We start from the raw sequence: 25633 nt of genomic DNA on the forward strand, positions 1-25633 counted from the left end.
TGTCCAATACTCTACTTTAGAGTAGCATGTTAACACATTTGCTAATAAGCACTGAAAGGACTATATAAATAAATACATGTTGGACAAATTAAAATGTGGACCAAAGGAAAAGTTGGGGGATCAGTAAAGTAATAACTTATAATAAGAGTATGTACTGAAGCTTGTGTTAATCCATCGATTAGATGTGTTGTATGTATAATATTTCACCAAAAGGTGTAATCTAGCTAGCATAAACTTGCTGGTCATGGAGAAAAAGTGAAGGTATGACCCGTCAGTAGGTTTCATCCTCTGGGAAGCATGAATGTCTGCACAAAATGTCCTGGCAATCCATCAAATAGTCACTGATATTTTTCACGACCAAATAACTGGACACACCAACCAACATTTCCCTCAATAAAGCTATGTCGCTTGTGTAGCAAGCAATGTGTGTATTCAGCCTCTTTGCCTCCTTTAGGGCAATTTGTGTGAAGCCAGCTTTAATTCTGTCAAAATGCACTCCGTACATAATGATACATCTCTTTGCGGCATCCAGGATGGACTGGTAATTATGGGGTGCACTTTACTGAAGTTTGGCCATTTTTATCGATGTAGTTACAGTACATTTTAACGCCTGTCCTTGGAGCAGATGGTTGTTTGGAGGTTAAATGCGTTTGCAGTAGGCAGTCAGAAATTCTGCTCAATAAAAAAAGAATTTACCCCGTTGCTCATTCATTTGGGGTTTTAAATTGTATGTCAATGTGGGATCAGGCACAAATGTCCATTAGATAATATGTCCATGAAAGAAATGCACACATATATTTATTCGATTCTAGTTTATTAAATAAAATTATATGGAATCTTATTTGTAAAATCAAGCTAAATCTCAAAAGTGGCAACAAGTGATGTTTGATTGAACCGATTATCAATCCAAGCCAATTTTACATTTTAATAAATTGGATCCTCCATACTAATGGAAAACACTGCTTTTACAATAACTGATATTTCGTTAAGACTGCATACACAACGGCATACTCTGTCAACAATGTTGACATAGTAAGTATGTTGATTAAAAAAAACGTGAGTGATGCAAAGCTACCTGTGCCTATATCCTGAGAATCATAAAAAAAAATCAAAAATACCAAAAAGGTCAAGTGCTCAGTTTTGGCTCATGATATACATGTTATTATTCTTTGGTAATCTCTGCAAATGTTTCAAGTTATATATTCAGATCATCAGTGAAATACATTTTTAGAGAGGATTAAGAATGAAGACTTGTCTAAGCCTCGTTGGGACAGGCAGGAACGCTGGCCAGAGCTGGGATGAGCCTCTCGAACACGCTGATGCCTTTCAGGAAGACTTGCTCATTCAGATACTCGTTGTGATCATGCAGCAGGATTGGTGTCCGGTTCATTGGGGAAAAGCCAATGGCAGGGATACCCACCTACAATCAACAGACAGAACAATGACCAGCCATAGAAAAAAAAAAGAAATGGAGCAGCTTTAACCCAACAATGTCTAATATTAAAAATTACTAGTTTTCCCTTTTCTATCCCGGTTATCATATACAGTTAATGTACTCACAGCTCGGATGAAACGGCTATCTGTGGCAGCTGGGAATATCTCCTTTTCCAGAGACACATTCCTACAGTGGAGATAGGAGATGAGACTTAGTTTACATGATTACAAGATAAAAACTGAGACGAGTGACTGTAGAAAGAGCAGACAATGCAGTTCCCTCTAAACACGAGAAGAGGATTGTGGGAGGTGAGTGATCGTTTGCAGTTAAGGTGTGAAACGTCACGGAGCGAATGCATTAAAAAGGGTTGCATAGGCAAAAATAGGCAATACTAAAATCTTACGTTATGATCTACTAAACCTGTAATTTCTGTTGTTTAGACAGTAAAATTACCCAGCAAGGCTAAACACAAAATCCATTCACACACTGACTGAGGACAATAAAACCAGTAATGAATTAGTAATGTTTAGATGGAGCCACGCTTGAGATTAAAGTTTTAACAATATATTGTAGCTTTTATTTAGGGAAGCTAAACATTATATTTGTGAGTTCCTAACATAGCTTTGGCATCTGACTGCCTTGTACTGGCCTCTGCCCCTTATCAAGAGAAAGAAAAGCTGAAAGCACACATATGATGTACTAGTGTGTACAGCTTACTCACATTGCCTTGCAGGTTCCACTGAAGACGCTCCACCAAGGATCGTTCTCCTCTGTCGAAGTCATGTTCTGGTTCATATGTTTCTGCAACGGACGGCAAATAATCAAATCTATTTGACAACATGAACAAAGCAACAGCACTTCTATATATGAGTGTGTCGGAGTGTGAGTGAACTGACCTGAGCAAAGTCATAAGTGATGCCTTCTCCTGCTTCTTTACACCACTCTTTGATTTGTTTTTCAAACTCCTGGTATAATGATAATAATGTATAAGTTAGTGTGGTATTAAGAAGATTGCGCTGGAGGTCATTCCACAGAGACGCATCCGCCTGTTGATGAGATGTCGGCACGACTACACTAGCAGGTCTCACACACAAAAAAAAAAAAACATGTACGCTTGCACACCTGTAGATTTACTGTCGGTGGTATCCTCAGGTCAAAGCTGACGTCCATTTCAGCGGGGATGACGTTGTAAGCCACCCCACCCTTCACCATGGTCATATTCACTGTTGTCACATCACCGAGCGTGAAACACTCACTGGTGTTTAGCCTGAAATACACAGCCGATACTGATGGATTAACATCTGAAATAAAAGTGTATTTCTGCGAGGCCAACACTGAGAAGTTGAAGAAAAAATTATATTCAATATTTTTTTCTATGTACCAAAGAACTAATATGTGGTTTCTCTGTAGCAACTCACATTTCCTCCATAGACATTATCTCTGGGACACAAACACTACACACAACGACATCTCTATCAAATGACCAGGAGCCAAATTCAATGAACATTTTACCATTCTTTCTGAAAAGGTTTATTAAGATAATTAAGGGCATATTTTTTCCAGGTATTTGTGGAACATCGGCAAAAGTTCCCATTCATGTTTAACACATAACCTGCATATTCCCATCACTGTTTTAGGCGTGTGACTTGTGTTTATTTTCACAAAAAAATATTTAGTTTCATTATTCTGTTAAATGGCTTTCAGTGCAGTTAGTTGCTTTGTACACAAATGCTATTTTAATTGTTCAAAATGGTTCATTAAAACATCTGAGGCATTGCTCTTGGAGGAAGATTCCTACTCTTGCACAGTAGGAAAAGTGAAAATTTTAACTTTCATACTGGGACCTCATGTTGGGATTCAAGCCTTTAAGCTCAGATTTGAAGAATAACTGCTGATCAAGTGTAAAAAATATGCTGTGATCAAAATGAAACACCATAAAATGACTTCAACATGTACAAAGTTAAAAAAAATAAAAAGCTGTCTCGCCATATAAAAACATTGTGTAATAAATTTAAGTTTTGCAATCTCACCTATGCTTCTCAGTCTCTCTGAAGTCCAGGAAGGAGTTGATGACTCGACGCTGAGAAGGAAAAGACAGTACGGTCACTGACAGTCCTTTTTGGTCAATCAACAGGTTTTTTTAATTAAACCGTTTTACTAACTGGTTGCAAGACATTGACACTTACCAGCTTCTCAGCAGCTGTGTTCTCCACAAACCTAGACCCATGACCTGGACTACCGGGGCAATGGACTGTAATCCCTGGAAAGAAGCAGAAGTAATTCTGCTTGATTCAAGATGTACTTTATCGTTCTTCAAAGGGTCCTGGAATCTAATTAAATGTTGCAAATCTTTAACTGTATGCGTTTTTTACTTACACCAGGGGTTCCTCTCTCCATAGAACACAGTGAAGGCCTCTCCAGGGTTGGCCAGACCTACAGAACACATAAACAAAAACACACTAACCATTGGACAAATAATAATAATAAACTGTATTTGTATAGCACCTTTCATACAGGAAATGCACCTCAAAGAGCTTTACAATTAAAAAATGACATGCATTAGATGTGTCAAATTACATGAAACATAGACATGACAACAGTAATAGCAAAAAATAAGATAAGATTGCATTGAAATATAGCAATATTTTATATTGCTATATTTAAATGCATTAAAAAGGTGTCAATCATTGAAAGAAAGGGCCATAAAATAATAAATCAGTGATTACAAAAATCTTCTTTAAGCCACTTGTATGTCTCCATGTTCAGCATTCACATTTGACGAGGGGCTTCTGGGAAAGGCTTGGTTTAAAAAGATATGTTCTCAAACTATTCAACAGAGCCTGCCTCTCTATTATCTTTTATGAAGGCTGTTCAGTTTGGGAGAATAGCTAAAAAATGCTGCCTCTCCAATTTTCTTTTAGGTGGGTTCTTGAGTATCGAGAAACCCAGCAGTAAAAGTTCTAAGGGCTCGTGAAGGAACATAAGGCGACAGAGAATCTGTGATGTAGGCCGGTCTTAAGCCTTTGAGAGCTTTGTAAACGGGCTTAAGGACTTTAAAATCAATTCAGGAGGAACCCGAGCCAGTGCATAGCAGCTGAAACTGGAAAGATGTGTTCTCGTCTTTGTGTTGTTTGTTAGCAGTCTACCAGCAGAGTGGATTTTAGGAAGATGAGTAAACAGTGCGCGCGGTGCAATAGTCCTAACCTTCTTGAAATGAGAACATGAATAATTTTTGCCACGTCTTACTGGGACAGTGATGGCCGTACCAAGGCTATGTTTCTGACATGAAAGATCCTCATTTCATTTGAGAAAGTCATATCATGAAAGCTCTTTCAGCTCACATGATTGACTTGGATTTCAAGAACAATCCACTATGTGGTCTTGTGAACAGTCATGTCATCGATATATAAATCACTGGCAGCCATGCCAGCCTATAGAATCACGTTTTACAGAGGAGGTGGTATGCATAGGGCGGTTCCAACTAATCCGGTAGAGGTTTATCTTTGTCTCATTCATTAGTGAACTAGATCTGGTCACTTGTTTGTTTGTAATCTTGATGGATACAAGCAACAGATTCTCAATGAAACGTCACACTTAAGAGTCAACGTGGTGCCTTTTATCAGCTGAGTAGAGCATTAATGATACAGAGCTGTCCTAGAAACAGATAAAAAACCAAAGTGTGGACAGCAAATATAAATATTTTTAAATTCGAAGCCATTCATCCAAGCTAGATGTAAAATGAATCATATCTCAATTCAAAGATAAAAATCTATGCTCAAAGCACATAATATTGCCTCAACATTTCAAATCCATTGTGTTATATGGAGCCAAAATAACAGACATCACTGCTTGTTACTGAATGATCAGGTTTGTTTTTTTAAAGATAATGAAAAAACAAAGAACTGGAGAGCTTCTTGGAACTAGTCCTTGTGTAACTTACATTGTGCTCTTTGGTTAGGGGGCGTGAAATTCATGTTCACTGAAACTTTTAAAAGATGTTGACACAGGTTATTTATTTACCTTCATCAAGTGCAAAGCCAATGTTTAATTTTAGGAACTCTGGGTGCTTCACAAATGTTTCCATTCCCTTGTGACCTCCAACTTCTTCATCTGAAATGAAATAAAACACATATATTTAAGTTAACTCGTTAATATCTTAATTTGCCACAGTGGTTGTTGACAAGCACATAGTTAGGCTTTTGCTAATTAAGTCAGGAGTCTTGAAGAACAATACATTACATTCTTGTTGAAGGCTCTGCACACCCAAACAGATAATTTCAACCTCGAATTGAACATCTGCTTAGGTTGAAGTTGGGTGGAGCTAATATTGGAAAATAACAAATTGCAAAGCCCGGGTACCAGTTTGTGCCGTTATCGGGCAATTTCAATTAACTAGAGGATACATCTGTGCGGGTTGACCAATGGCATATAAATCCTCTGAAAACAAAATACAAATAGAGGAACAATCAAATATCTCACCGGGGACAAACATTAAGTGCACAGTGCGCATCAGTTTCCGTCCCTCTGCCTTCAGTCTTCTCACTGCCTGGATGTACCTGAGGGGAGCAGAAAAAGAAACGGCAAAGTTAAGGCCTGACAGTAAACACAGAGGCTTAGTGAGCGGATCTTAAAACAGGTGACAGAGAACATCATTAAAAGTGAAGGTCACAAATCCTGTTATAATAAAACAAGTTATCAAGGCCATTTATACCCACTGTATAGTTACACATTTCATGTCCTGTGATCCCCTGGCATAAATGTTGCCCTCTGCATCTTTGAAAGCACTGAAAGCATCGTATTTCCAATGTTCCTGGAGAAGAGATTGATATCACATCTATTTTTTTCCCATGTGTATTACAGAGAATAACACCATTGCAACACCATTAACAGAGATTGACGTCTCACCTGGTAAACAGGTACAACATCTGTGTGGGAATTCAGTAAGATAGATTTCAAGGATGGGTCCGTCCCTTCCCATGTCATTACAGACACAACTCTGCCTGGACACACCTAAAAAGGAGAGGGAATGGCATTTGAGGACAACAGAGGAAGTATTACTAATTTCTGTAGGGTATTTATAGTATGAACATTAAAAGGTGAAGTAAGCGATTTCTTTACGTTAGTATAAGTGTTAGATCGCTCTTTATTCATACAGTGATCACTTATATAGTGTGCACGTTTCATAAAGCCGATCTCTCAGTCACTCGCTATGCATGTAATCGGCAAATAAACTTTTCTGGGATCCGAAACTGGTATCCTATCAGAAGAGAGAATGCTACAAACCGGCACCCGTCTCACTGACGGTGCACACGCAGAGCGACAGATGGGTGAATGTGTATGCGCCTAAAATGGCGGAGTAGGTAAAAATCCTTCCCAATGTCTGTTTTGATGATTTTTATCATGTTTTATCACACTTATGGATCTGAGATGATGCTAGATAACTCACTGCTTGAAGACCGCAGTGCATTAATGTGGTGACGTAGGGACGACAGAGGGGACTGCTAACTGCAGTAACTGACAGGAAGTTAGCTAAACTGACCATTCCGCTTACTTCACCTTTAATGTTAGCTACACAAATAAGATTACCAACACTGACGCACACCTCAATCTTTTTCATGGGTAACCCAAGCTCCTCCGCAATTCTGTCCAGAAACCGAAGAGCAGCATCTATGAATGAATAAACAGAATAATAAAACAGTTGCTATAAAAGTTAATAATTGTGGAAAATTTCAGTCAGTGTTCCTGTTGCAGCTAGTCGCTGAAATCAAGCTTTCACTTATAGGTGAAAGTCTCACACTAATTTTCAGGTCAGTGTGTGAAAATTTACCTAAAAAGGTTCTTAAAACCAGCTACCATCCCCAGCTCTCACTGCTATGGGCTCCCAAATGCTTCTGCTGTATATCCAGGTTCTTTCTTAGCAGTAGAATCAACAATTGAAACATTTTATTGGCACTTCTTGGGACAAAATTGGAACAATGCCATACTGAGAAATGCAGAGATCTTTTTGTAGAGCTGATAGGCCTAATCAACTTTGTGTCAACTCATTTTGCGATAGCTTGAATGTAACCGACATTCATTCATGTGAAAATGTTACACACTATACCTTTAACCTGCATTGACAAAAATGGCTTCTGAGAAACAGTGTTCTATCATAGATAGTGAGGCTGGCCAATCTTAACACAAAACCATCTCAGATGCTCAACTATGCAATTGCATTGGCCAGAGGCGAACCAAAGAACCAAAAACGTCATAATACATAACAAGTAAGCGCTAATGTCTAACAGATGCAGATAAGAAATGGACTTTGATCAATCATAGCACATAAGATGAAACAAGTGATAAAGGCAAATACATTTTACACTGGCCTTCTTATTTCTCAGCTAGAGGATTTACTTTTCAACTTATCTTCAACACAGATGTATATTGGAGAACACTGTAAAGTAATATAAGCTGACAGTTATATTATTTTTCTAAGTAAAAACCGCAACAGAGATATACTGTGTATTGTATTGTGTTCCCAATTTAGAAGCATATTCCAACAGCTGTTTTGACTTTGACCTAATCGAAAATGGATCTTAATCTTAAATACCAACAAAATAGCTAAAAAAAATCCAACTAGGCATTTGCGAAGCTCATTGGAAAATATTTCAGCATACTGTGATATATCTCACCGTAGTCTGGGTCTGGATGGACAGTTTTGAGGCGGAGATACTCTCTGAACAGACTCACAGAGGGGTCTTCTCCGTGAGGGGAGCTATGTCCGCCTCCAACACCTGGACCATCTTTGTCTGGCAGCATGGTAGATATTTATTTACTCCTCTGAGGACACAAACATAAAACCATGAAAAAATACAGACACACACACACACACACACACACACACACACACACACACACACACACACACACACACACACACAAAGTATCATATTACAACAAACATAACATGAACATTATAGATTTAAGCACCTACGCTCGACGTGCTCACACTATACGATTAGGTGTGTCAGGCCCTGTCAGATGATAGTTAACTGAGGTTACCTGCACTGACCGTTTACAAGCTAAAACAGCTAGCTAGCCTTTCAGTCAATTTATTATTCTATCTTAATCTGTAGAAAATAAAAAATGACTACGCCTTGACAGCTAGCTAACTAGCTAAACTGACGATAGTAAGGAAGGATCATAGGGCGGCGGACAGCGTAGGTTTGTTTTATTATTGATTTTTATAGCGAGTTTATAATCTCAGCACTCACCCTGTGCGGTCAATTGGCTTGTCATGTGGACGGCAGAGCAGCACTGCTGAGTAGGCCTGTTCCTGCTCTCCAAAATAAAGGTCCTACTCTGCTGCGTAATAACTGCACGTGACACTATACATTTTCCAAACTGTTTTTAGGAGTCTAAAAAAAATATATTACCAGTACATCAGGGAAATATACATGAAATTGGGCTGTGTGTTGCCTGACCACACAAAATAAAATTATTTGATTTCATCATGCAGGTTATATTATAATAAATAAATAACATCTTCAACTGTTAACCATGTTATTTTTAATAGCCATTATTTAGTGTTAATATTAGTAGTAGTGGGCTATGATGTAACTGTTGGAATAATAAAAAAAATCCTGCTCATGAAACGGACAGGCACATTATTCATCTAACTCCAACTGTTCCTCTGTCAATATTGTATTTATCTGCTTGACCCGTTTGTTCAGATCACTGAACACAAATGTTAAAACTGCTGTTATAAAAAGGTGCAAATGAATTATCACAACAACCAATAGCATTACCATCGGGTTGTTCTACCTGCTTATTCTTACAATGTAAAAGTACCTACCAGTCCTGCTGTGGTCTGCATTCAAAATGTTATAAGTAGCCTACTAGCGTTAAAATATTTTGAATGATTATTCACATAAGCAGCATTTCAGTGTATTTTTGTGGAACTAATTTTGATTACTTTATACACCTAGGTACTTTGATTTGCAACAATGCATCATATTTTCATACACTGATTAGTGTTGTGTACTTATAAATTCTTAATCTGAAAGGTAACTAGTAACTATAGCAGATAAATGCTAGAAAATTGTACTGGAGTAAAAAATAATAATAATATTAATTAATATTTGCCTCTGAAATTGTCAAGTTAAAGTGTTAAGCTTAAAATGGAAAGGCTCAAGACAAGAACATTTTTACAATCGTACCTCAGTTAGTTATATACTGTAAGTACAAGAAATACCATCAGTTCCCCAAAACATGGCATTTTATCAACTGAAACACACCAAACCCACAGTTCTAGTTTTAAACCCTAACCCATATAAGTTATAACTTAATAATATAAGCAAACGTAAGCTTTTGTTTGTTTTTTATTTAATCCTTTTATATGGTATATACAATTTCTATAACAGTGTGTATCAACTCTGTTTTATTTTGTTGAGTAGAGTAGGCCTACTACAGCATGAGATTTTCTTGGAATCAGTTCTTTGTTACCCTATCTTAATTTACAAACCTGTTAGTCAAATGTGAAGTGAACAAAAGCTATTTAAAACACAGACACCTGCTACATAGGCATATTTACAGTTATCTACGAGTCACCTACAAAAATGGTAACAGTGAAGCAAACACATTCCATGTTTTAACATGCAGAGAGATACATGAAACACATGAAAAGTAGCTGAAGTGAACTGGTCTTGGATATTTGGGTGACACTATGGGAAACTGAAAAAACAACAACTTTATTTTGGAAAAATCTGACCTACCATAATGTTAACTGCCACTACAAGGTTGAATTGCCATTTTCCATGTATCAAAAACTACTCTGATGCCATTGTTCTGTGTTTCAGCTGATATGAGAATAATGCCGATCTTGAGGAAAACTGTTACTACACCCAACCAGTGATTACGGGACTACTGTAGTGTCCATCCATCTTTTTTTCTCTCTTCTTTCTTTTCGTTTTCATCTTTTTGCAACCTCTTCATCCTCAGCCACACATCTCACTTCAGTTTGCTCAGGAAGTCGATCAATCCTTGGTGAAATTCTCTGGGTTTGTCCATGTAGCAGGCGTGGCGAGCTCCTTCCAACTTTAGCACAAAGTTATTCTGAAGTTGTATGAGGTTCTTGTGGGACTGGGCACCCAGATTTGTATCCAGGGCTCCAAACACAATCAGAGTTGGAGTCTGAAAAAAACACACACAAACACACGAGTGAGAAGACTGTGAGACTAAAGCGTAAGCGGTTTTCACATATGCATACATCAATATCAGATAACATCAACTGTAAATGGATAGACTGCAGTTGGTAGCTCTCGTAAAACTACTGCAGAACCTTCTCATGCTGAAGATGGAAATATGGCCAAAAGTAAATAAGGGCACAGACTACCTTGGGCCAACTTGCAAATACAACTGACTTTTTTCCACTTTCGATTAATCTACATGTTTTCTTTCCCTCTGGTTCATCAGTCATTCAGCTCACATATAAAATGTTAAGAGAATAAGTAAACTGAACGTGTTTTGGTTTTTACTGACTTGAAAAACAAGCAATGTGAACATGTCTTGTTGGACAGGCACTTTTCTGACATTGTATATACCAAACCATTAATCAAGAAAATAAAAAGAGGATAAATCGAAATAATCATTAGTTGCAGATAGAAAATATATGTTTTCTAATTAAAGCAACCATGAAAACAATCATTTAAGTGTTTAACATTCACAATGCACAGAGATAAGCAAGATCAGCAGTTTAACAGAGGCCAACTGTTCATTTATCTCCTAGGGCCCCCTTGTGGGTTAATTTGGTCATACCTCAGTCCAGTGTTAATTTCGTAGACTAAGACTATGACGAAAAATATTCGTCTACGAACCTTTTTCACGGACGTAAACTAAATAAAAACTAAATAAAAAGGCAGATGTGATTACGAAGACTGAGACTAATTTAACTGACACTATAGTCTACGAATAGGAACTAGACGAAACTGTTAGGGCGGGACGAATGGAGAAGAGATCCAATCAGAACTACTCTTTTTGTGGGACAAGTTGGGAAGAAATCCAATCAGTGCAAAGCAGCGAATTCAACCCTGTGTCGGTGAAAATCGACGGGAGACCGCGCAGGTGTGAGCGGGTGGAGTGAGCCGCTGTGCTGAAAAACTCTGCGGTATGATGGACAAAAATTATAGTCAGGGATATCCTGCCCGTTAACGATGTCTAGGGGAACGGCTAAATTCCGCGATCTGTTTGTAGTAGGCTCTGTCTCGAGTTTGAGTACACAGAGCCATGTGAAACTGCCGCCTCCGTCCGTTAGTTTCTGTTTTTAAGTTACAATCAACTCCGACGCATGGACAGCGTTCAATTAAAACCTCTAATTGTATTATCTAAAAGGCTTTGATGCAAAAGAAGTCCGAACACACACAGCGGCAGCAGTGTTGCTTAAAGGAAGGCGCAGTTGCTCAAATTTATCAGCACCTCAACTGCGTGCTGCTGCCCAGAGGCGGCCTTAGCGATCTCGGGGCCCGTTTCAAGACCTAGTGTGGGGCCCCCCACTTTTTTAAAATATTTTCTTTATTTTATAAATAATGCTTGTGCATGCTCCCCGCAAAAAGAAAAAAGATTGTGGAATCCAGTTGGTTCATAGACAGATCATGAGATAATGGGCCCCCGGGCACAGGCTCTTAAAGCCCCCCCTCCCCCCTATCCAGTCAGGTACACTGATTTTATGTGAGATTATTACTAATGAAATAGAATACATGTTTTGTATTACAACCATTAAATCTGTGTCTGTATTGCATATTCAAACCTTAATACCATTCAATTAAGAAAAACACTTAGTCGACGAAGTCCGCTGTAGATTTAGTCAAACTAAAATCTGCTTATATTTAGTAGACTAGACTAGACTAAGACTAAAATATTTTAGATGACTAGAATAGGACTAAGACTAAATGGTGTGATATTCAAAAGACTAAGACTAAATCAGAATTTGCTGCCAAAATTAACACTGCCTCAGTCGAGCGTAATCCCCATAATGGACACAGTTCACCAAAAACTTCTTAACTCTGATAACACACAACTAATGGCACATTTTCTTCATGTCTATTGAAACATATTATTCTCCACAGTCTTAAGCTCCCTCACTTCAATCTTTTGGTATTGTTGTGCAGTGTAACTTCGAGTGCCGACAGGTGCGATGGGGATGAAGCCATTTAGGTGAGCGCTGTTCTTCATTAGAAAGGGGATGGAGTAGTGTCCACTCATGGAGGGGCTGAGAAGCACAGCTGCCCTGACACCCAAAGACTCCATGAACCTTGAAAGGAGGTCCACCCGATTCTGGTCGGTCTTCAGAGCCTCTGAGTCCGGCGATTTTCCATAACCTCGAAGGAGAAGAAGAATTTGAGGACGAAAAGACACAGGCTCATTAGACCTCTGTTCAGATTGATGTGGGGTCCATTTAGTAATTGTGATGATTGTGTCAAACCAAATTTAAGCTTTGTAATGCAAGTATACAAAATGCAGTGTTTACGAAAACAATAAAAAGGTACGACGGTTTTCATAATATTGCTAAATGTAAGGATGTGTAAATCGTAAATAAACTAGCATACAATGTGCCCTCTTCAGTCCTCAACTATGAGAAACATATTTTTGTACCAGATCATACATAACATTCTGAAATGTTTGTTTATAATCTAGTTTTAAGTGTTAATGTGCCTACCTGGCAGGTCCATCGCTAAGGCCTGATATCCATTAATTGCCAGGAGAGCCATGGTACCGAGTTCTTCCCAGGTTTTGGATGTGAAGGCCTGGCCATGTAGAAGGACCACTTGCAGCCTGCAAAGAGAAATTATTTGGTTTTACTTTGATTTTTTTCAACAGTAGGATTCTTTAGATCTTATAACTAGCAAATATATCACGTTAGAGCCGTAGGTTATGAGCGCTGCCTGTATTAAAGGCGTAATAAACCCGTTTTAATTAACCATCCTCGCTGTCTGGTGTTCATTTCTTTAGATAACTTATTTGGATTAATAGTTAAATATAGAGATGGGACTGATCTGATCAAATATCAGTATCGGGCCATACATCCGAAATTCACTCATCAGATATTGGACTGGGCTAATTTGGTTTAATCAAAATCCCAATCTACCACATTCTCTTCTCGACTTGAATTATGTTGTTGTTTCTTTGCAGTTGTTTTCTGCTGCATTAACATTGAGCCCAACCTGATTGGTCCTGTTCAGATTTAAGAAGCCATAATTGTTCATAGGGGTAAATGGTAGTCTAGACATTTGAAAATAGAATTCTTTGCACTGATGGTTCTCGTTTGCTGTTACTGTAATTTATGATCATCAGAGGAAAAATTAGACTGTTTCAGAAGTATAAAAATGTCCTCCTAGCACCTTTAATAGTACAAAGCCCATCTACCAGAAAGCAGGTTTCTCGCTTGTGTCAACTCACCTGGGCAATATCTGTCGTCCAGCTCCGTCAATGGGCAAAGCTTCTCTGAAGAACAGTGGAGGGTCACCGGGCAGCTGTCCAGTGCGAATGGACACGTTGACGGTTGGAAGCATAGGAGGGGGGGTGGTCATCAGCCCCATTCTTTGAGCGTCAAGAGACGGCTCCATGCTGCCCTGCCGGATGGATGGCAGAAGCAGGTACAGCAGTAACGTGGCCAACAACACCAGGCCCAGAACGACCAGACGGTTACGCAAGAAATTCATCGCCTCTAGACGAACAATCTAGGAAAAGGGGAAGAAAGTGCATTGTCTGAGAGCCAGTTATATACACTCACCCGCCACTTTATGAGGTACACCTGTTCAATTGCTTGTAAAACAAATGTCAGCCAATCACATGACAGCAACTCAATGCATTTAGGCATGTAGATGTGGTCAGGACAACGTGCTGAAGTTCAACCCGAGCATCAGAATGGGGAAGAAAGGGGGTTTAAGTGATTTTGAACGTGGCATGGTTGATGGTGCACGGCAGGATGGAGCCATAATTTCATGTTGTTTACGCCAAATTCTGACCCTACCATCTGAACTTTGCAACAGAAATCGAGACTCATCAGACCAGGCCAGATTTTCCAATCTTCTATAGTCCAATTTTGGTCAGCCTGTGCAAACTGTAGCCTCAGTGTCCTTAGCTGACAGGAGTGGCACCCAGATGGGCTACAGCAGCCCATCTGTGTCCACACAACTGCCGCTCACTGGATATTCTTCCTTTTTCGGACCATTCTCTGTAAACCCTAGAGATGGTTGTGAAAATCCCAGTAGGTCAGCAGTTTCTGAAATACTCAAACCAGCCGTCTGGCACCATCAACCATGCCACATTCAAAGTCACTTAAACCCCTTCCTTCCCCCATTCTGAGGCTCGGATTGAACTTCAGCAAGTTGTCCGGTCCAGGTCTACAAGCCTAAATGCATTGAGTTGCTGCCATGTGATTGGCTGATTAGTTTTGTGTTAACAAGAAATTTAACTGGTGTACCTAATAAAGTGGCCGGTGAGTGTATATCCTTATCATGCAACATTTCTTGTTGCATGATAACTAATTGTCTGACAGTGTAAATAGAAATGTTAGGACTACGAACACAAGCCTGGTGTAGGCCTACACTAATGTTGCACATACCGGTAGTCATGATGGCCTAAACAAAAATAAGACTAATATTTTCTGTTAGCAGTTTGGAAAGAAACGTTTGCCTGAAAGGTTGAGGCTTCAATTAACAGTTTGATGCTCGATACAAAAGGTAAATCCTTCTAACTGCCACACATTTTTTATTAAATGTAGATGTGCAATGATTCATGCTGGGAAGGTGCACTACTGCCACCACTTGAGTAAAATAAAAAAACAAAAGTGTGGAGACTTTAATTCTTAATTTACTTTATTAATGTACTTACTTTGCACGGGTTATTGTCAATAGCTTTTTTTAAATCCTATGTTTTAATGTAAAGCACCAACACCGTATTGTATCAAAAGTGCTTTCAATATAATAATGTTTACTATAACTTCAGGTAGATGACTACAATGTAAATATGTTATTACAGTTAGGACAAAAAATCTCTAGTTAAACATTGAAAACATGACCAATGCAGTTTATCCAAAATATGCAAAGATTAAAGCTAACATTAGCTTGACGTGTCGCTCTCTTTGGTCGCTCTGTTAGCTACATGTCTGTCCAAAGGGACGTTGTGGGAGACATGAAAGACATTTAACATACCAACCCGTAGGAGATAATTGTTGACAGGTTCACTGATTGAAGGACAAGGCTGTGTGATTTATCGTCACGTAGCGTGCATTGCTGGTTCTCAGCGTTAGATGATGTTGCTAGGTTTCGGGCGGACGCAGGTGGTGGCAACAGCAGCAGCTAGCTTTTCACGCTGACAGGAGAAACTGTGCACACAGACTGACGGTAGTAGCAGGACGCACCAAATGTGCGCTAAACTCCCCTTTGAATAGAAAATGTCGTATCAATCACAAGTCGTGACTCAAAATGACACAAAACTGCCACAGCGACAAAGTTGAGAAAATGCGTGGAAAATTTGATATGTCTGTTTCTTATCAGATCTACCGCGGTCTTCATCGCCTGTTCCTCGTCGGAGAGCATTATTGACTGCACATAACAAACCTAAGCACCAACGTAACTTCCTGCCATTTCACGTCATAGAGCTGTTAAGCGGAAGTCTATTACTTCCGGGACATGGGACCTCTCGGCTCGAAAAATTACAACGGTAGTCAATGGAAAGAAATGTATTATTTTCTGGTCCCAGTCATGAAATGCCTTCGATTACACATATGTTTTGTATGGATTTAGATGGTATTTTTTCGTGCAAAGAATGGAACAATTTAGCGAGTAGAAGCTGGATACGGTCAGGTTTTGTGCAGAGCGCTTTTGTGGACTACAGCTCTTCGCTGCTCTTGACGCTTATGATATACGTCACCACCACTAGCACCCGTTTAGCTCCGAAACATGGCTGTGTCAATAATGCACTTTACTGCCTTCTTTCAAGGACAAGACAAAAGTCTTCAGCGTGGCGAAAACCACTACAAAAGTGGACATGTGGAGAGTTTCACTTTCTCGAGTGGGGAGATTGTCGGCGTCACAGAGGCGACAAGACGTGTAGTTTTTGAGTTTTTCTCGTTACATTTTTTCAAAAGCCGTCAGACGAATAATCATACAACATACCGTCAAACTCTTCACATGAAAAATTATCATTTAGACCCATACAAAACATATATGTAATCCAGGGCATTTAATGACTGGGACCAGAAAATAGTAGATTACTTTCCATAGACTCCCATTCATTTTTTTTCAGCCGATAGGTCCCATGCCCCGTAATTCCGATTCCGCCACTTCCGCTTAACAGCTCTATATCAATGCAATATTTTGTCCATGAATGTCATCGGTACATTTCATACAAAAAGCATATTTACATTGTATTTTTGCACAAAAATGTGGGTTGTTAAATTATCTTTGAATAATTAAATGATCTGATGTAAAAGCTGAAGATTAAATGTTTTCACATACAACATTTTTTTAAATTTATTTTCAAATTTGGTTTCCAACAACATCAATAAATGTAGGCAGAATAAGGCCTGTTGGTTAATTAAAGTAAGTTCCTAATTAACACCGAAGCTGATTTCAAAATAGGGTGAGTGGGTGGAGTGTTACAAAAAGTTAAATGATTACGTAGCATAATAGAGATTTCAGATTTTTAGTTTAAAATGTTTTCACATTTCCATCCAAGCACACACCATGTAATGGTGTGAATCAAATATAATAATAAAAAAAGATGTATGTTGAACACAATTTATGCATTTTTCATGGGTGACCATCATAAGTCTGATTAAAATCAGAGGTTTAAAATAAATAAATAATCAGTAACAATAATAATCATGGAAGAACCCATTTCTATTTCAGACAAGATTCACAGTGGAACGTCACATCATCACTAACATGAACTGTAACGTACTGACATTAGGCCTTAGAGCGACAGCACATCAAATCACCTCTTAATAGGATCAGTCTGAAATAAAGCCGGTTCCACCTCAAAGAAAGTAGTTAAAGTGCAGCAATTTAAAAAGTTTGCAGCACACATAAAACTTTCTATTACAAAACCATTTGTGTGATTATTTATCTTTATCATAGCTCATTATTATTAAGTAGCTAAATACTTATTTGAGCAATGCCGTAGAGAATAAACACAGAACCTCCTGAATAAATATGAAACTGCTCAGCTAGCTCCAGTCTTGCAAAACAAATGTTTACTTGGAAATAAACTAATATGAAAAGTAGTGACAGTAGTTGTAATCAAGTGTGACTGGCAATGACACAAACCGCTGCTTAAGGCTGATAGCAGAGTACAATGCCTGACCAATACTTACATTTCTGAGCCTGATGAGATATTTGACAGTTTACAAAATTGTCATAACAGTTTATCGGCCAAATATTACATTTTCAAAAATAAAAACAAAAAAGATTTCAAAATGGTCACTTACTTCGGTCACTAAATAATTGTGCCAAATATATTTTACTACGGAAAATAAAAAACCTTTGGCATTTTATGTTCAAAAATGTCTTGCAATCCATAGACAGCCAATATATTACAATACAGTATATCTGATATTGTTGCTGCTATTATCTGATCATCTTTCTGTCTAATTTGTAAAAAATTAAGAAATTTGGCAAAAGTTACAGTACCTGGATGCGGAATTTGACAATTTTGGAATTTTAAAATCAACATCGTAACTTGTTCCCATAGGGCTGTCCATGTGATTTAGAACACACCATTTGCACAAAAGAAAATCTAATATGTATATGTTCTTCCTCTCTCTCTCTCTCTCTCTCTCTCTCTCTCTCTCTCTCTCTCTCTCTCTCTCTCTCTCTCTCTCTCTCTCTCTCTCTCTCTCTCTCTCTCTCTCTCTCTCTCTCTCTCTCTCTCTCTCTCTCTCTCTCTCTCTCTCTCTCTCTCTCTCTCTCTCTCTCTCTCTCTCTCTCTCTCTCTCTCTCTCTCTCTCTCTCTCTCTCTCTCTCTCTCTCTCTCTCTCTCTCTCTCTCTCCTTGTCTGTCCACTGTTTCCCTTGTACATTGTCTTTGGCATTAAAAACAACTGGTAGGCATATGTATTTAAAATCAGTATAAAGCTGGGCTGAGATGAAAAATATCAATAATCCCATTTTGTAAACAATTGCAACTATTAAAAGACAAGAACAAAGAGCACTTTTTTGCCCAGTTAGGGCACAATTTAGAAATTAAACAGGCAGGTCCAGCCATGTTGCTTCTATAAGATAAATATAAACAATGATTTTAAGACTCAATTTGTCATAATTCATCACCTTCTGAAATTATGAACAATATATAACACATTCAAATGCAGAATTTGTTGAAAATAATACCGGTACATGTGGCGGGCATCAAATCTATTTTTCATAAGGCATGTTGTGTTATTGTTGTGTCCATCACAAAAAAATAAGGCAATTCATTTTGTGTGGAACAGTCAACCAATGACACTAAAGCCGCAGTAGAGTGATAGTGTTGACATAATTTAAAATAAGGTTGGAATACTTCTGAATGGAAATTAGAACCAGGAAGAGGCGGCCCTGAGGTTAGAGCTCTGCCAGTGCAGAGGGGTCTGTGTGCTGGTAAATATCTCGGGTCGTACCTGGAGATTAGTGGTGACAGTAGTGACTGTCTTTTGCTGGCGATGCTTCCATAACGCTGGTGCATATAAACCTACCAGCTTCATGTCCTAACAAAAAAAGTCCTAACTGTCCTTTTCAGAAGCAAGGAATAGTTTTGGCGTCTTGGTTTCCTCAGTGCAGCAGAGTGAGGAGTCCTAGAGGGAGTAAAAGGCAGAGGGGCCAGGTCCCAAAGACAGAGGAGGCTTTATTCTTCCCTTCTCTCCGAGCACAGTCCTCACCCCTGTACCCACTGTAGCACTGGCACTGGAAGTGTGCGTGGAAAAGAGCCAGCTCGGCTTGGCCAGGCTTGCCGGTAACCTTCAGCTGACCACCCTGACCAGTGATGCTGTGTGTTAAAGGGCTTAGATGCAGGTAAACATCATTGTCTGATATTTTGCGCAAACAGCGGCCGTGGGATTTACACACCACCTGACTGCAGTGTTGTGCCGCTGTGGACACATTGAGCAGGTACCGGCCGAGTGGCCCCTGAAGATACCCATTTATGTTGGAGCAGCTTGCCTGCAGACAAAAAATAGGGATGTTAACCCTCAATAGTCAAACACAACACAAGGCTAATCTGCATCAAATAAGTAGAGAGTATGACACTTACGCTGCTGTTTGCATAGGACGTGTCCCCCCAGAAGATTACACCTGCAGCTCCGAGGGCAACACTCTCACCAATGGTGGAGACCAGATCAGTCTACAACACATTGAAATAAAACTGTTCAGTAATGCACCATAGTATAAGGGAAGTATTATCACACAGAAAAACTTACGTGAACATTGTATATGGTGATTATGGTCACTAAGCTATTACACTTTCGACAAAGTAAATTGTTAACATCTATTTTATCTAATCCTTCTCATGGCCATGACAGATGTGTTATTATTAAAGTGTCAAGCACAGACCAGGCTAAAACAATACTTGTAAGTTGAAGATTTCATTAGCAATCTGAGGTCCAATGGATACAGATAATAACTGAACTCTCTGATAATAACATGAATATATAAGACTTGATGAATTGTTAATCTAACCTCAGTTAGGAGGGTCATCTGATTGATGTAAGTAGGGCGGGTATAAACAAACACAGGACGTGCTAATCCATCCCCAACAGATGCCAGGCGTATCGCCTCTTTTACCCTGTTTCGGACAAAGAGGCGCCCATAATTTGTAGAGCGCAGCATAGAACCCATGTATATAGATGGGAAAAAGGCTGTACATTCCACCCACAACCAGTTCAGTTGATCATTGCGGGCCATATCCACAGCAGGACAGCGGCCTGTGTAGTCTTTCAGGCCGGCCCTGTAGTCATGGTTGTAACAATCTGGAAACAAGTAGAAGCCCCAGAGCTGATTGGGTCTAAAATTCTTGGCAAATTTTAAAGTCTCCAGCATGAACTTGCGGGCCGACAACTCAAACTCCTGCTGTGCAACTTTTGCCACTTGTTCAGGGCTCCACCTTGGGTTCTTTTTGGCCACCATTTCACGGGATTTATTTCGATAGATATCTTTAATATCCCAATTTCGGATCCACAATGGGCGCCACTCCTCCCAGTCAATAACAGCCAAACCTTTTGCCGCTGGCTCACGTATGTATTTTTGCACACCTTCAGGCATCTTTTCGTAGTGCTGAGTGAGGCTGGCGAGCTGAGGAAGGCCTCCATTCATTGCAGTACCACCATGACTATAATAAGGATACAGCCCAAGGCGCTCCTTATAGAAAATGGTGAGGTTCTGCCGGACAAAACCCTCGTTGGGCGATGCCACAATGTCAAACTGTTCCAAAGATAAAGTTACACGGTGTCGTGGGGTACAATCCTGTGTCGGGGCATTCCAGGCAAGAAGAACTGGCTTTTGGGAATATAATGGCCATCTTGTCTGCTTTATTTCTGCTGAACACAAGACTGTCCACGTTGTAAACAGAGTCAAGAGCAACCAAGGCTGCTGGCCAGCCTCCATGGTCACTGCACACTTTCTCTGCTCTTTCTCTAGAAAAGAAACATAAATTAAGTTGGTTATTTATTTTCACATATGATAGAAGTGATTAAACATTTTCCAATGATGTCCCAAATATTGATCTTGACAGAAATATTGAGGTTCACTATGAGGTAATGTTTCAAAATGTCAGGTGTAGTAAAAGCAACATGATCTCTAAGGCAGATTGAGTTTACATCGAACATAAATAAATTATTATACAGCATTTAGGATAACACTACAGACTTCCTGACATGTCTCATTACCAATGGCAGTTCCTATATTATGAGCAGTCTAATTAATGGTTATTAGCTGTTCACTTCCTGTTTGATTGTTGTCATATGAATCATTTTGCTGAAGTGTTTGAAAGTTGAAAGGCTGTCAGAGAGAAATACAGGGCAAAATAATAACGAAAACATCTACTTTTCTCGCAAAATGTTTGATCTTTTTTGCCCACGAACTTAGTTAACGGAATTTGGCGAAATTATCCCAAAGTTTAATTGAAACGACAATGTGCTAACTTGGCTAACGAGTTGTTTCCTCACCCTGTCCAGTCTGACCTGTTCCGAGGAAGCTGAGGACACCGTCTTATTCCACTCATGTACCCGTCAGATAAATTGCGTATGCACTGCCCTGCCATGTGACAAATAAAACTCATAGTCGTACGTTCAGTCCATGTTCGGTATTAAGACATTTGCTAAGGCTAACAGAAGTAACGGCAGGGGTGATGGTGACGGGCCGTCAACGTGAAACGTTGAGCAATAGTTCAGTGCATTGCGCGTTCGAGCAGGGGACGAGGTAAGGTTACATTTATGAAATACACCATATGACTTACCGTTTGTATCAGCGCAACATGGAGATTTAATTTAAAAATTAGTAATTGTATAACAGTTAACTCTAATCATAACCTCGTCTGGCATGTATTTGAGGGTAATATCACATTTCCGTGCCGCGTACCCCTCCTAAAGTCTAAAGTGGTCTGTTCTACAAGCTCTGCTCTGTGGAGGCGATTTTTCCAATTATGAAACGGATCCTTCAAGCATAAAGATATCTGCTGAGTGTTTTAGTATTTTTTGTTTCTACTATGAGCATATTGTCGTAACGTGTACAGTGCAAAAGACACATTTTCAATGTAACCAGAATTACTATGAGGTTGTTCTGAACTTGAATTGGAATTTGCTGAATGGTAACAAATGTAGTCCCCACTGTAGCCTACAATAAATTGAAGTAGATTTTTTTTATGATTCCAAAACACAGCAAATATTATCATTCTGAAAAACTCTTTTAAAACGTTTTATAATTTTCTCTTACCTTCAACCCTTTCCTCTCCTATCTCTGGATGAGTGTACATCAATCTAGATGTTCTGAGTGCCAAAGGATGGGCCTATGTAGGTCTACGCAGTTGTTCATTCTGTGTTGAAATACACCACTGACTGGTATTTAAATAGCAGACTCCACCTCTGTATCCAGCTCTATCTTACCCACCATCCACATGTTAAAAACACCCTACGATTTTGCTGTTTTTGAATAGAGGGAGTCTCAAATAGTAGCATGTTTTAATTCATATTTTTCTGCCTGCTTTTCTGTCAGGGTCAAATCTATTGTGTTCTGTTTAGAGTAGCCAACACTGTTCAGATGTCATTGAAACACAAAAAGGCAAATATTGTTTATTGTTATTGCTCCATGATTATGAGCTGTGAGCTTGGTTAGCTACATTTACAAGATACTAAATCACCAAAAGTAAAACATGTTTTTTTAAATGAACCGTGCTTTGAGTGTTTGTTTAGTAACACTGGTTCTATGGTTGTTATGTGATGTGTGTAAAGACACATCTTATAAGTCCATTAGTTATGTAGTCATATAGTTATGACCCCAGACATTTAGCAGGGTGAGAGGACCAACAAGCATCTAAAGAATCCTGATGCCACAAAGTGACCAGGGACCTTTTACGTCAGTTTGTGCTGCATTATTAGGTTAACTAAATAAGAGCTGGATGGTTACGTAAAAAAAATATTTTTTACAAGCTGAGAAGGTAATCATGACTAAAAACTGATTGATCACCTTTGATTGAGTCCTTCAAGAGTAATCTCTGTTTGCACTTATAGCAAAGAAAACACACATAAACTTCAAAACAAATACTGATACCATCCACTCCAAATGCCAGCAGCGTCTCTTTTTCCTTCGGAAACTCCGCAAACTCCAGGTCCATCAACCCGTTCTGACAGCATTCTACAGATGCTTCATTGAATCCATAATCACCTTTAACATCACTTCCTGGTTTGGAGCACTGTCCAACATCCATAGGAACCCACTCAACAGAATCATCAAACTGAGCAGCAAAATAATTGGACAACAGCAGGAATCACTCATCAGCATTTACAACAAAAGGACTAAGCAAAAAGCAACACTAATCACCTTGGATATCACACACACTCTACACAGCCAGTATTGCCTCTTACCCTCAGGCCGCAGATACAGAGCCCCTACAGTAAGAACAAACCGAGCCCTGTCAAGCTTTGTCCCGGCATCCATTAGACTTTTGAATGGCTAAAACCCTTTTTGAACTGTCTCCTCTCTCTATTTTTTTTCTGGACTATTTTTTTTTAACTTTTTTAACATATTTATTACTCCTCCTCTATGGAGGTACTATTTATTCACTAGGCTAAACAAAGATTGTTTTTATCTGCCATATGTCGAGTACGGGCTGATGCTGTGTGTGTGTGTGTGTGTGTGTGTGTGTGTGTGTGTGTGAGCGCGTGTGTGTTTGTATATTGTACAGTCATATGAAAAAGTTTGGGAACCCCTCTCAGCCGGCATTATAATTGACTCTGCTTTCACAAAAAAAATATAAAAGTGGAATGTCTTTAATTTACAAGGAACAGCTAAGTACTGGGATGTTTTCCAAACAAAGATTTTTTGAAAAGCAGTATTTGGTTGTATGAAATAAAATAAAATGTAAAAAACTGGCTGTGCAAAAATGTGGGTACCCTTGTGGTTTTGTTGATTTTAATGCCTGTAACAGCATGTAAAACTGATGACTTTAAACACAAAGTTGGTTGGATTATGTTGTTAAGCCTTGAACCTCATAGAAATGTCTGTTTAATCATGAGAAAATGTATTTTAGGTGCCTAAATGCAAGTTCCACTTCTCTTTGACTCTCTGCTGAAGTGAGACGGAATGGGATCATCAAAACAGCTCCCAAACGATCTGAAAAACAAAGATTGTTCGTTGTCATGGTTTAGGGGAAGGCTACAAGAAGCTTTCCCAAAGGTTTCAATTGTCAATTTCGACTGTAGGGAACGTTGTCAGGAAATGGAAGGACACAGGCATAGTGGCAGTTAAACCCAGGCATGGCAGACCAAGAAAAAAACAGGAGCGGCATAGGTGGAGGATTGTGAGAATGGTTGCACACAACCCACAGATCACCTCTAAAGACCTGCAAGAACATCTGGCTGCAGATTGTGTATCTGTACATCGTTCAACAATTCAGCGCAATTTGCACCAAAACATCTGCTTTTTATAAAGACCAAATAACTTAATTTTTGTCTCATCAGTCCAAAGCATTTTCTTCCAATATGAAGCTGGCTTGTCTAAATGAGCTTTTGCATACTCCATGCAACTGTATCTGTGGCGTGGGCGCAGAAAGGGCTTCCTTCTCATCACCCGGCCATACAGATGTTTTGGTGCAAATTGCACTGAATTGTAGAACCATGTACAGATACACAATCTGCAGCCAGATGTTCTTGCAGGTCTTTGGAGGTGATCTTTGGGTTGTGTGCAACCATTCTCACAATCCACCGCATATGCCGCTCTTGTACTTTTCTTGGTCTGCTAGACCTGGGTTTAACTGCAACTGTGCCTGTGTCCTTCCATTCCCTGACAACGTTCCTTACAGTAGAAATTGACAATTGAAACCTTTGGGAAAGCTTCTTGTAGCCTTCCCCTAAACCATGACAATGAATAATCTTTGTTTTTAAGATCTTTTGGGAGCTGTTTTGATGATCGCATTCTGTCTCACTTCTGCAGAGAGTCAAAGAGAAGTGGAACTTGCATTTAGGCACCTAAAATACCTTTTATCATGATTAAACAGACCTTTATATGAGGTTCAAGGCTTAACAACATAATCCAACCAATTTTGTGTTTAAAGTCCTCAGTTTTACATGCTGTTACATGCATTAAAATCAGCAAGACCACAAGGGTTCCCATATTTTTGCACAGCCAGTTTTTCACATTTTATTTAATTTCATAAAACTAAATACTGCTTTTCAAAAAATCTTTGTTTGGAAAACATCCCAGCACTTAGCTGTTCCTGGTAAATTAAAGACATACCACTTTTATCTTTTTTGTGTGAAAGCAGAGTCAATTATAATGCCGGCTGAGAGGGGTTCCCAAACTTTTTCATATGACTGTATGTACTGTTGTACCCTGATGCTCCTCCACATATGAAGTTCCTAACGGAAGAATAAAGTTCTTTGAATTTGAATTGAATTGTGAATACACAATACAATTATAGTGACACGGTGTGTCTTTTCACACAGTGGACATCTAATTTCCCCATTAGTACCTTTCTTTCA

The 25633-nt window shown here is 39.1% G+C and overlaps 3 protein-coding genes across 7 annotated transcripts; all 3 read right to left on the reverse strand.

Annotated features, from left to right (window-relative positions):
* Window positions 1-873: 873 nt before the first annotated feature.
* Window positions 874-8768, reverse strand: LOC307249001 (aminoacylase-1-like). Of its 3 annotated transcripts, none has more exons than XM_080025588.1 (15): window positions 8689-8768; window positions 8107-8254; window positions 7038-7102; window positions 6341-6445; window positions 6151-6245; window positions 5915-5991; window positions 5456-5545; window positions 3812-3868; window positions 3622-3695; window positions 3466-3515; window positions 2558-2702; window positions 2332-2400; window positions 2157-2236; window positions 1561-1621; window positions 874-1420 (listed from the first exon to the last, which is right to left on the reverse strand). In XM_080025588.1, the coding sequence occupies exons 2-15, from the start codon at window positions 8231-8233 to the stop codon at window positions 1256-1258; spliced, it is 1260 nt and encodes a 419-aa protein (XP_079881714.1). In that variant the 5' UTR covers window positions 8234-8254; window positions 8689-8768; the 3' UTR covers window positions 874-1255. The 3 variants fall into 3 exon arrangements, with proteins under 3 accessions (XP_079881714.1, XP_079881713.1, XP_079881715.1); XM_080025587.1 differs by having other exon boundaries at window positions 7026-7102; XM_080025589.1 differs by lacking the exon at window positions 8689-8768 and having other exon boundaries at window positions 7022-7102; window positions 8107-8151.
* Window positions 8769-9811: 1043 nt separating this feature from the next.
* Window positions 9812-15987, reverse strand: abhd14a (abhydrolase domain containing 14A). Of its 2 annotated transcripts, none has more exons than XM_080025743.1 (5): window positions 15629-15987; window positions 13868-14148; window positions 13128-13243; window positions 12554-12789; window positions 9812-10606 (listed from the first exon to the last, which is right to left on the reverse strand). In XM_080025743.1, exons 2-5 carry the CDS (start codon window positions 14128-14130, stop codon window positions 10424-10426), a joined length of 798 nt encoding a protein of 265 aa, XP_079881869.1. In that variant the 5' UTR covers window positions 14131-14148; window positions 15629-15987; the 3' UTR covers window positions 9812-10423. The 2 variants fall into 2 exon arrangements, with proteins under 2 accessions (XP_079881869.1, XP_079881868.1); XM_080025742.1 differs by having other exon boundaries at window positions 15625-15987.
* A 2420-nt stretch (window positions 15988-18407) lies between these two features.
* Window positions 18408-21761, reverse strand: hyal2b (hyaluronidase 2b). Of its 2 annotated transcripts, none has more exons than XM_080026704.1 (4): window positions 21605-21761; window positions 20121-21073; window positions 19696-19785; window positions 18408-19604 (listed from the first exon to the last, which is right to left on the reverse strand). In XM_080026704.1, exons 2-4 carry the CDS (start codon window positions 21042-21044, stop codon window positions 19218-19220), a joined length of 1401 nt encoding a protein of 466 aa, XP_079882830.1. In that variant the 5' UTR covers window positions 21045-21073; window positions 21605-21761; the 3' UTR covers window positions 18408-19217. The 2 variants fall into 2 exon arrangements, with proteins under 2 accessions (XP_079882830.1, XP_079882831.1); XM_080026705.1 differs by having other exon boundaries at window positions 21620-21680.
* Window positions 21762-25633: the final 3872 nt, after the last annotated feature.

Source organism: Ammodytes marinus (assembly GCF_949987685.1).
Source record: "Ammodytes marinus genome assembly, chromosome: 4".
Taxonomy (NCBI): domain Eukaryota; kingdom Metazoa; phylum Chordata; class Actinopteri; order Uranoscopiformes; family Ammodytidae; genus Ammodytes; species Ammodytes marinus.

Excerpts from the sequence above, each read along its gene's own strand:
- LOC307249001 (XM_080025587.1), bottom strand. The coding sequence starts at position 8,233 with ATGCTGCCAGACAAAGATGGTCCAGGTGTTGGAGGCGGACATAGCTCC. Across the intron at positions 6,246-6,340 it reads ATGTTGTACCTGTTTACCAG|GAACATTGGAAATACGATGC; the intron begins GTGAGACGTCAA and ends TCTCTTCTCCAG. Across the intron at positions 3,696-3,811 it reads TGGAGAGAGGAACCCCTGGT|GGATTACAGTCCATTGCCCC; the intron begins GTAAGTAAAAAA and ends GCTTCTTTCCAG.
- abhd14a (XM_080025743.1), bottom strand. The coding sequence starts at position 14,130 with ATGAATTTCTTGCGTAACCGTCTGGTCGTTCTGGGCCTGGTGTTGTTG. Across the intron at positions 13,244-13,867 it reads GGACGACAGATATTGCCCAG|GCTGCAAGTGGTCCTTCTAC; the intron begins GTGAGTTGACAC and ends TTCTCTTTGCAG. Across the intron at positions 10,607-12,553 it reads AACAATACCAAAAGATTGAA|ACTCCAACTCTGATTGTGTT; the intron begins GTGAGGGAGCTT and ends TGTTTTTTTCAG.
- hyal2b (XM_080026704.1), bottom strand. The coding sequence starts at position 21,044 with ATGGAGGCTGGCCAGCAGCCTTGGTTGCTCTTGACTCTGTTTACAACG. Across the intron at positions 19,786-20,120 it reads AGATGACCCTCCTAACTGAG|ACTGATCTGGTCTCCACCAT; the intron begins GTTAGATTAACA and ends AATGTGTTGTAG. Across the intron at positions 19,605-19,695 it reads CGTCCTATGCAAACAGCAGC|GCAAGCTGCTCCAACATAAA; the intron begins GTAAGTGTCATA and ends TTTTGTCTGCAG.